This window comes from Gekko japonicus, unplaced genomic scaffold, assembly GCF_001447785.1.
Source record: "Gekko japonicus isolate JY-2015 unplaced genomic scaffold, Gekko_japonicus_V1.1 scaffold223, whole genome shotgun sequence".
NCBI classification, from domain to species: domain Eukaryota; kingdom Metazoa; phylum Chordata; class Lepidosauria; order Squamata; family Gekkonidae; genus Gekko; species Gekko japonicus.
The window spans coordinates 599,051-609,980 of NW_015175977.1; the positions used below are offsets into that span (position 1 = coordinate 599,051).

Sequence of the window (10,930 nt, forward strand, 5' to 3'; positions counted from 1 at the left end):
CCTAAAAACAATCCACTTCTTCTACCTGCTGCTATGTTTATGTGGCTCTGTCTCAGTGAGGGAATAAAAATGGTCCTACCTAAGAACATAAGAGAAGCCAATGTTGGATCAGGCCACTGGCCCATCCACTCCAACACTCTGTCACACAGTGGTCAAAAATACCAGGTGCCATCAGGAGGTCCAGCAGTGGGGCCAGGATTTATGATATCTGTAATTGATTGAGCACCATTGTTTTTAAGTGTTGGATGTTCTTATTATGTTTTATATGTTTTAATTATGGCACGGCTAATTACCTTGCCCTTGTTAGCTGCCCTGAGCCCATTGGGGAGGGCGGGATACAAATGTGAAAAATAAATAAATAGAAGCCCTCCCACTGTTACCCCCCCCAGCACCAAGAATACAGAGCATCACTTGCCGCAGACTGAGAGTTCCTATCTATACCTTGCGGCTAATAGCCACTGATGGACCTCTGCTCCATATGTTTATCTAATTTCCTCTTGAAGCCGTCCATGTTTATAGCCGCCACCATCTCCTGTGGCAGTGAACTCTATTTGTTAATCACTCTGTGGGTGATGAAGTAAAATTAAAAATTTAATTGCCTAATTAAAAAATGTAAAAAGTTTTTAGTTACCTAATTGAAAACTTGCCAGCAGATGCATAAGAAACACAGTTTGTTTTTTGTGCTTTTGTAACATGCATGATGGCAATTCACTGATGGAGTGGTATGATGCCAGTTGTTTGGGGAAAGAATGTCAGTACAGAATTTAGAGGTGGTTTTGATAGATCATTTAGTATAGCCTCAAAGAAAAGTGTCTATATGTGATTGTTAAAAGATCAGTTCTTGAAACAGGATCCTGATCTAGATCATGTGTCTGTGCTAGAAGGTGCGTGTCAAAATACGTTAGTCCTAAAAGACAGGGCAGGTATTTCTCTCCTGGTAAATTTCTGTAAGAAAAAGAAATGAGGCTTCATTTCAGTGCAGAAGAAGGCAGTTATGACCTCTAATGTACTAGATGACCTTTTGTTGTCTCTTCCCACTTCTTCCCACATTTTCCCTCTGAAGTATCTTAAGTTTTTGGATCAGCTTTCTGAAAAGATGAATCTGGACAGGGTGGCGGCTGATATTGGGTTTGACATGAGGCTGGATGCAGTACTGGCCCGGACTGAGCAATTGATCAGATTGGAAGGAGACACATTGACTGAAAATAAAATCATGGCACGCAATCTGCAAAGGAAGGTAAGCAAAGTGGAGCAGGATTAGAAAATTATTACTTTCAATTTAAAGTTCTTTTTTTTTTGGTGAGTATTTTGTGTGTATGCCTGGAAGTCATGGTTAACTTCTGGCAACCCCTAGTGGGGCTTGGACGTTTCAGAGAGGTAGCTTGCTATTGCCTGCCTCTGTGTCCCGGCCCCGGTATTCCTTGGAGGTCTCCCTTCCAAGTACTTGCCAGGATCATCCCTGCTTAGCAGCTTCCAAGATCTGACAAGATCGGGCTTGCCTGGACTATCCAGGCCAGGGCCTAGACTAAAGTTCTGTCTTTAAAGCTTTCACATTTAGAAGAAGAAGAAGAAGAGATTGGATTTATACCCCACCCTTCACTACCCAAAGGAGTCTCAGAATAGCTTACAGACTCCTTTCCCTTCCCTTCCCCACAACAGACACCCTGTGAGGTAGGTGGGGCTGAGAGAGCTCTGACAGAAACTGCTGTTTTTCAAGAACAGCTCTTATCAGAACTATGGCTTGCCCAAGGTCATCCAGCAGGTGCAAGTGTAGGAGTGGGGAATCAAACTCGGTTCTCCCAGATTAGAGTCCACACACTTAACCACTACGCCAAACTGGCTCTTAATGAGGGTGAAGTTGTGTGTATAACCCTTTGTACTCTTAAATGTAGTTGAAAATTCAAAAAGAGAAGCTTGACAGCAAAGAGCTCCATGTGAAACTTTTGCATCAGAAGATAATTCAGCTGGAAGAAGAGAAGCAAGTACGCACAGCCCTGGCGGTGGAAAGAGATGAGGCCAACCTTACAGTTAGAAAGTTACAAAAGAAGCTGGAGAGGTTGCAGCAAGAACTTGTCTTGGCAAGAGAAACAAACACTGATCTGAAAACAAAATTGGCTGATGCCAATGAACTGAAGGTGGGTAACAAATCTCTCTTTCAACCAATGCGTGAAAGATGATTCCATATAAGCAGACAATTCAGCAGTGTGAAATATATTACAATACACACATACAAAAATACCCAGTTTACAATGATTAGAGAACAAAGCAATGCTAAGAAACATGCAATCTACAGATTGCTTGGAATACCTATACCAGGGCTGAGTGGTTATCTAGTGGGTTTTTGGGCAGATATGAGATTTGAACTAGGGGCCTCCTGGCTCATTCTCTTAGCCAGCAGACTACATTGGCTCAGTGGGCCACTAAAGCTGTGTTTGCTATGCTGTGCCGTGGGAGTGTGTGTGCTGTCATCATGTACCTGTCTCAATATGGAATTATTTATGTTTAAAGACAGAGATCACAAATCCCTGCTGAAGAAAAGTTAGCTAATCCAATTTAACATAACTTGGGCAAACTGCATAATATGTGAATATACTGTACAAGGGGAGACCCACAAGAAAGTTACGGGGAGGAGGCATTTCCCCCACCTTTGCTTCCCTCTCCCCCGTTCTCTGTCAGAGTTCCCACCTGTCTTTCTGCACCCCCCCCTTATCTATCAATCTTCCCTTACCTGCCCCTCTCACCTCTTCTATGTTAGCTTTCCTCCCTACCCCCTTCTCTAGGAATTCTTTCTCACCCCCTTTCTCCACTCACCTCTTGAATGTCTCACCCCTTTCTTACCCCAGCCCTTCTCAGACAATGTCGTATTTCCTCCACCCCTTCTCAGTCTGCCCCTCCCCCCTCTCATACACAACGTCCCCCTCTTCGGCCTCCTTTTCTGCAGCTTCCTGGTTTTTCTGGCAGTGGGGAGGCCGCTTTCCTGGGAGGGATCTGGCGGCGGTGTCCTCTGACCCACGGCTCCTGGGCTGCTTTCCTGGTGGTGGGGAGGCCAACTGCCTCGAAAGGACCTGGCGATGTTGGCATCCCTTGCCCTGTTACTCCAAGGCTGTCTTGCTGGTCGTGGGGAGGCTGGCCACTGAGTGAAGCTCCAAGTCCGGCGCAAGGAACCACGAGTTCGGACTGCGCAAGTGCATACAACTCAGTTTTTTTATTTGGGGGGGTTTTAACCCCCCTGTGTATTTTTTTAACTTTTTGCATTTTTCTGCAACCTTGGAGAGTACTTCAAGTGTGCACAAAAACCTCTTTAGCCTCCAGGTGCCCTTGTTCTGCGGAAATAAGTATCCGCACGCAGAGGAACCCTTGGCTATTAGATATATAGATGTCTTAATGAAAGAAACAATGTTTTGAATAAATAAATATCAGAGCCTGATTGCTGATATTTTTAAAAAACCTTCTGATGGGCAGTTGAGAAGGAGAAGCAGCAAATGGCAGGTGCTTAACTCTTTCACCTCTTTTTAAACAATGCATACATGCATTTTAAACCTCATCAGGGAGGGGGAGCTGTTTGGGGGAAGATCTGGAAGGAAAAGGGTTCAGCACCTCTTCCTCCTGCTTTTCTCCACTCTGTCACACCTCAGAAGCCACTTTTCTCAACTCTTACACACAGATTTGCAAATCAGACATAGTCAGTCTCATATGGTAATTGACAACTGTATGCAAACTAGTGCTCCTTTGCTGGACTTTTTCAAGCGGAGGCTGGACGACCATCTTTCGGGTATGTTGTAGGTATGTAGGGCTATCTTTCAGCTATGCTCCTGCAGAGTGCAGGGGGTTGGACTAGATAACCTGTAAGGTCCCTTCCAACTCTTAACATTCTATGATCCTATGATTCTGTGTGGATTTCTAACCAACCATGCAATTTGCATGAGAGACACAGTCAACCACAACATTTGCGTTTCTGCTATGCCAGAGTCAACAATAGGCAAGGCTGATCAAAGATGTTCCGTAAAAGGCAGATAATCCAAGTGGCGCTTCATCACCCATGGGCTGAGGTGGGCCGTCTCACTTCGCCTACTGGGACAGCTGGCCCTGGCATGGCATTGCCCCTTGTCCCTTATTCTGCCCAAAGCCAAATGGAGCTGTAGTCCAGGCAGAACCTTGGTATGATGATTTGCAGCATATCAGACATCCCATGGTTTTCTTGTCCTTTCTTCCTGTTTCATTATTTATAGTTACTGTCATCGAAGAGTTACACTACTTTGTCCCGGGAAATGATTTTCTTTAATCTATTTTGACATCAAGCCTGCAGCTTCCTGTTCAGTACAGTGGAGACTGCAGGTGACAATTTAGCATCTGTCTTTTATTTTTTATTCTCACAAATAGTGGAGACGTTTCCTGGTGGGCTGCTGCCCTGTGGGGGCCACTGGCAGCCAGGAACTAGCCGAACCAATCTTCAGCAATTCTGCCAGCACTTTAGGGGCCACTTGGCTTAGACCCTTCCGTAGCCTGCTCTGTCACGGCTGCCAGTTTGTGGGAAGGGGCACTGAGGAAGCCAGTGCTGATAACTGACACCGCTGAGTAGCACCTGCAGAGCTGGCAGGTAAAGCTGCAGGGCCTCTGCTCAGCCTTGTCTTGCCCTGGGGCCATTTCAGCTCCCCAGTTTGCTACGACTGCCATGCATGGGACTTCATTTTTGTAATAGTTCTTCCGTCTCGTTAGTAGTATGATGGCTGTCTTCACAGATCAGGAACAGCAACACATCTTGTGTGGCTCCTTAATCAGATGCCAAGCAACAAACCCAGATGCCGACTCTGCCTCCTTATCAACTCAGGCAACGCTAAGATAGTAATAAAAACTTCATCATCAAGGGCTCATTTACCTGCTCGCCCTCCAGTGTGATGGATGTGATTGTCAGTAATGCCCTGTTGTCATTTACAAGGGTCAAACGGTCTCTCTGCAAAAAGAATGAATGAATAAATGTGATATAAAAACTGACAATGTTCAGAAGTCAGTAGGAGACCATTTCAGTCATCAGTCTGCTGCTGACCTAAAAGCTACTATGCTTCAATTAAAAACAAAACAAAACTAAAAAGAGCTACTAGCATAAATTATCACAAAGTGTGATTCTATTCGTATAGGGCCTTAAACTGGAACAAGGGGTTTCTTTCCAACTACAGGTATGAAATTAGCATAACAATGCTGGGAAGTCTGACTTATCAGTTACTGTGTGAAAGGTAACTGTTCTTATATTAAATCAGAATCTGTGTAATACCTTTTATTAAGACCACACAAAATAATATATTTTTGGAGCAAACCTATCTGAAGGTGCCACCCTTCAAATGGGTAAGATCTGTAGCTGCCTGTACATGTGCATTCTCTGTTGTGGACCCCACCTTGTGGAAGGGCCTTCCTGAGGAGGTCAGGAGGGCCCTCACGATTCTATCATTCCCACTAACTGTGCAAAACTGCATTGTTCAGTAGCGCATTTTTATAATGGTGATAGAGCTATAGTCTTAACTGAATGGGTCATGAAGACACTTCTGCAAAGTAAACTGGACTGTAGTCTGTGCCACCATGTATGATAACTGTTATCCATTTGTTGTATGTATATTACTTACTGTGTAAATGAAGTAAATAAATAAAGTTGTGCAAGTTTCCAAGTTCTCCATAACTCTTGAGTATTTTTGAACTTGGCCATAGAGTTTCCAGCCCAAGGCTCATCTGAGGGAGGGGGATCTCAGTGGTGCAACTTGGAAGTGACATCAGTGTGTTGGTGGCAACTTGCTAGCATTTACCCAAAACACTTTCTACGCCAGAGCACTGCCTGACATGAGGGTGTCACTTATGGCTTGCACCAGAAGTGACATCATGGCATCAGTGCCAGTGCTGATTCCCCCCTGCCTCCACTCCCCTGGGAATTTTTCTCCCACTGCCCAGTTGAACAGCATTAGGAAGAGCAAACAAGGAGTGGGAGCTGAAGTAGGAGACCTGGCACCCCTCGTTTGCATACAGTTGTCAAAGGCTGTATTTCTTGAATTGCATGGCCTTTTGGCCTTGTTGTTTAAAAATATTTTTCCTCCTCTCTGTACTTGTGTGTGCTTGTGTATGTGTGTTTGTGTGTGTGTGCGCGCACTTACTGAGGATAACACTGCCTGTATCTGACAGAACTGGCTCTAGTCCATTAATGTCCACAGTATGTCTTTTTCTCCTTCAGGTGTCACAAGATTCTTTGTTATTTTCTGTGTGGAGATTTTTTGTCTTTGTTTCCGTTAACAGATCAGAACACTGGAGCAGGACAAAACCATAGATGACCTGAGCAAGTCCCAAGAGAAGCTGGAAAAGATTAAGACAAAGACTGAGAAGCAGCTAATCGCAGTGAAGTCAGAGTTACATGTTGTAGAGCGAGAAGCAAAGGAGGATAAAGAGCGAGCTAAAAACATCCTGGAATCTGTTACCAGTGAATCGAAAACCCTTAAAACTACTCTAGAGGAAGTAATGAAGAGGGAGAGACAGGTATGTGTCGGTATGACTGATGTGACACCTGGCCAAGAGCGAGTTCGTATTACTTGATATCTTTTTAGGTAATCTATACAAAAATTTTTTTTTTCTGTTCCTGAGTCTTGGAAACAGCCTGGTAGGGAAATAGAATATTGACTGAGGGTTTCTATGTCCACTTGGGGAAAAAACAACCTGTTCCGTTCCAAATCAAGGGAGTGAGTCAGAATGGCACCCAAGCCCATAACTCCGGGCAATCTGGGCAAGGGGGCGCATATAGATGTTAAATAGCATCAGGGACAGCACCGCTCCCTGAGGTACCCCACAATCAAGGGGATACCTATGGGATCGCCGGTCCCCAACTGCCACCCTTTGTCCCCAACCTTGTAGGAAAGAGGCAAACCACTGAAGGGCAAGCCCCTGAATCCCCACGTCAGCGAGGCTGTGGGACAGCAGTTGATGGTCGACCGTATCGAACGCGGCCGGCAGATCTAACAACAACAGTGCTGCCACCACCACCCCTCGATCCAGATGCCTTCGGAGATCATCAGTCAGGGCAACTAAGGCCGTCTCAGTCCTATGACCAGGGTGGAAACCGGACTGGAAGGGATCTAAGACTGAAGCGTCCTCCAGAAAGCTCTGTAGCTGTAACACCACCGCCCTCTCGATAAGTTTGCCAAAATAGGGAAAATTGGACACCGGCCGATAATTACCCAATTTGGCTGGGTCCAAAGATGGTTTTTTAAAGAGAGGGCGGACCATCGCCTCCTTGAGCGCACTCGGGAACTGTCCCTCAGAGAGGGACTTGTTGATAATCTCCCACAGTGCGCCTCGTAGCCCCTCATGATCGATAGACCAACATCGATAGACCACTATTAAGATTCCTATACAATATTTTGGGAATTTCTCAATGTGTGTCTGGAATAGCTCTGAGAGCCGAAGTTGGGGAGACTTCCTTTGAAGCAATGGTCTGGGGCAGAATAATCAATCTGAAAATTAGGATCCTAAAATCAAACCCAGCATCAAGCCTCCTTGGACTAGTCAAGATGGACCATCACACAAGTGATTGGGACAGATTACTGGACCATAAATGATCATGTTTAGGCATTACCCATGAAGTGATAAAAACAATGAGTAGAGAGGAATTGACCCAGCTCATTAGAAGACATCTGAGGGAATTTGGTTATGAAAGTACGTTGATTAGAGCCTGCAGAATGTGTTCATCATTCTTAATAGGCATTCTCCCTTCAACAAAAATGCCGAACTCTCTATCTGAACTAAAGGATAGAAGACCATTCATGCTCATGTGCCTGAATGCCCTACCTTCAGCAGTGAAGTTAGGAAGATTCAATGGAATTCCATATTCAGATAGACTCTGTAATTGTGGCAACAACAAAATCAATTCTGTGGATTGATTATTTTATAGTCGTTGCTCAATGACACTAGTGCCACACTGATTAATACAAGTGAAGTCCCCCTTGGTGTTGACCTGGGGGCAATCATTAACAATTGAGAGCCCATTGTTAGTAATTAAAGCAGCTAATTTCTTCCCAGCACTGTTGATCTTAACGTCTTTAGATATTCTTGGCTCCAGAAAAAAGGTATTTATTGACTGATCTTTAAAACTTTTAAAGAAAAGTTCTCATAAGCTGCACCAGTCCAAGCATTAAAGTCACCAGCCATCATGAGCGGAACTGACAGGTACATATCTCCAACTTTCTGGATACAGATGTTAAATTTACCCCAATAATGCACCAGTGCTGATTTATGCATAGCTGGAGGGATATGGCATTAATCAAAATAAAAGAAACATTTTGTAATTGCAAGAGTAAAGCCATCACATAAGGCAAATCACTCAGTAACACTGTGACACTGACCAATAAACCAGTAGAGATCAAACAGGCAATTCCTGTAGAGGGGTGGCCTAGTTTCATTTTTTTAAAGCCTCAAAAGAATAAGTGGTGAAGCCTCAAAGGTGGACTTTGCTAAGCTGCCAGGTTTCTTGAAGCAGAACTATATTATAGTTGACTAGAAATTTCCTAGTTTCTTGGGATCCTACTCAATTCTCCATTCATCATGTTCCAAGAGAGGATTTTCAGTTTCCATTTGCTGACACTGAGTCAATCCTTCTCAAACAGAATAACATCATCAGGATCTAGCCCACAGGCTTCAGATGAAGACTGAGGAATCTTGGCCTGCTCCCTTAATTAATATTGCCCAAATGGGCTCAAGCTACCATTCCCCTTCAGTATTGGTAGTGTTAAAAGGCATGCTGTTTTGGAGTGGTTCATCAAAGGTTCGTTCTCAGAAGGTGGCAGGTCCTTTATATGGGCCTGCTCAGCGCTTTTAATCCAGAGTGATTGATTTTCCTATATCAGAGCATGGGTAAGAGATTGTAAACTGGTTAACATTTTATCTTGTTCCTGGAAGGACAAAACTCCCCAAAAGAGGCAATTAGATTCTCTTGAAAAGAATCATGCTTAAAATGATCTCTCAAGGAGAGAGGACTATTTCACTGATTCTATACTACATTATTAGCCAGTTTCGTCCTCTTTTCTGCAAAGGGAGATCAATAATTCATTCTCAATTAAAGACTGAGATGGAAAATGGACAGTTCTATTTGAAAAGATGCCAACTATGCTGTTAGACTCTGCTTTTCTCTTCTGAGCCAGGCCCTTAACAAGTGGAATTCATACCTTTTGAAGATGTGGGAAGGCTCCATATTTTTTAAGAAGTTTCTGGTTGGTAAGAATGAGTGAGGGAATTCTTGGGGAGAAGAAGTGTAATTTAAATCTTTCATCCTTGATAAATCCTGAAACTCTTTCCACATATTTCAGATCAATTGATGAAAAATGTCTTTGTAGCAAAAAACAAAGATGTTCCTTGGCTGCATGCTTTGTTGACCAGTTGATCATGCAGCCTTGATAAGGGAAGCAATTGTATTATGTTCCAAGATCAGGGGTGGAGAGATGTGTGAAGTTTCTCTTATGAACTCCATCCACCCTTGCCCCCTCTTTCACCTCAGTCGACCCTTTACCAATAAAGTTAACATAAGAACATAAGAGAAGCCAATGTTGGATCAGGCCTATGGCCCATCTAGCCCAACACTCTGTCACACAGTAGCCAAAAATACCAGGTGCCCTCAGGAGGTCCAACAGTGGGGTCAGGACACTGGAAGCCTGCCCACTGTTGCCTCCCCCCAAGCACCAAGAATACAGTGCATCACTTGCCCCACCCGGAAGGTTCCTATCTATACCTTGTGGCTAATAGCCACTGATGGACTTCTGCTCCATATGCTTATCTAATTCCCTCTTGAAGCTGTCCATGTTATGTAAAGATAAAGATGGCAATTATAGTTTTAAGGACCTTTTGACTTCAGGGTCTGAGCAGTTCTTTCCTCTTGGTTCCACTTGTGGGGTAACTTCAAGGAAGTAAAATCATCTTCCAATTTCTTACAAGATGATTATATTAGATGTCTTTCTATAGTCAAAGTGGCCCATGGGCAAGGCAGCTCCTGGATCTGATGTTCCAACAGCAAAGTTTTGAGATAGAACAGTCTATACAGTAAAGAACTTATGGAACAGAAGTTTCTGGTCTTCTGTATGGATATAAGTGCTTCTGAGTTTAAAGGCAGCAATATAGTAGCATGCATGGACATATTTTCCAAAACTTGTCATTATTTTAGAAACAAAAACAATATAACTTGTTAAATCAAATGTCATCGATGTTAAGAATACCAAACTAAAGAGCACACAATAATTGTAAGCATTTGGAATATGACCTTTAGAATACAATGAACCACAAACAAAGATCTGAACATATTTTGACATTGATTCAGGTCATGCAGTGAAGTGTATAATATTTAACATGTGACTGCAATTTAAATCACACAAAACACCAGGGTTTTTTCCCCCACAAAGCAAACACTTTCAGAAACCTTCTTTTCAGGTTGAGGAGTAAATTAAACCTAAACTGACCAACTGTTTAGAAATAGTATTGTGTAGTTTGACTTGTGGTACTTAGAAATGACTTGCAGTACTAACACTGGATGTCAGCTCAACATTACCTTAAGAACATAAGAGACGCCAATGTTGGATCAGGCCAAAGGCCCATCCAGTCCAACACTCTGTGTCACACAGTGGCCAGAAATACCAGTGCCATCAGGAGGTCCAGCAGTGGGGCCAGGACATTAGAAGCCCTCCCACTGTTGACCCCCCCAAGCACCAAGAAGACAGAGCATCACTTGCCCCAGAGCCCCTATCTATACCTTGTGGCTAATATCCACTGATGGACCTCTGCTCCATATGCTTATCTAATTCCCTTTTGAAGCCGTCCATGCTTGTAGCCTCCACCACTTCCTGTGGCAGTGAATTCCATGTGTTAATCACTCTTTGGGTGAAGAAGTACTTCCTTTTATCCGTTCTAACCCGACCGCTCT

The 10,930-nt window shown here is 43.7% G+C and overlaps 1 protein-coding gene across 1 annotated transcript in view; it reads left to right on the forward strand.

Moving 5' to 3' along the window:
* CCDC170 (coiled-coil domain containing 170) overlaps positions 1–10,930 on the forward strand; it is a 94,373-nt gene that overhangs the window by 75,017 nt on the left and 8,426 nt on the right. Inside the window, exons 11-13 of the mRNA XM_015426160.1 lie at positions 1,064–1,237; positions 1,893–2,135; positions 6,274–6,510. Of these exons, the coding sequence (XP_015281646.1) occupies positions 1,064–1,237; positions 1,893–2,135; positions 6,274–6,510 (654 nt within the window). The remainder of the gene's footprint in view (positions 1–1,063; positions 1,238–1,892; positions 2,136–6,273; positions 6,511–10,930) is intronic.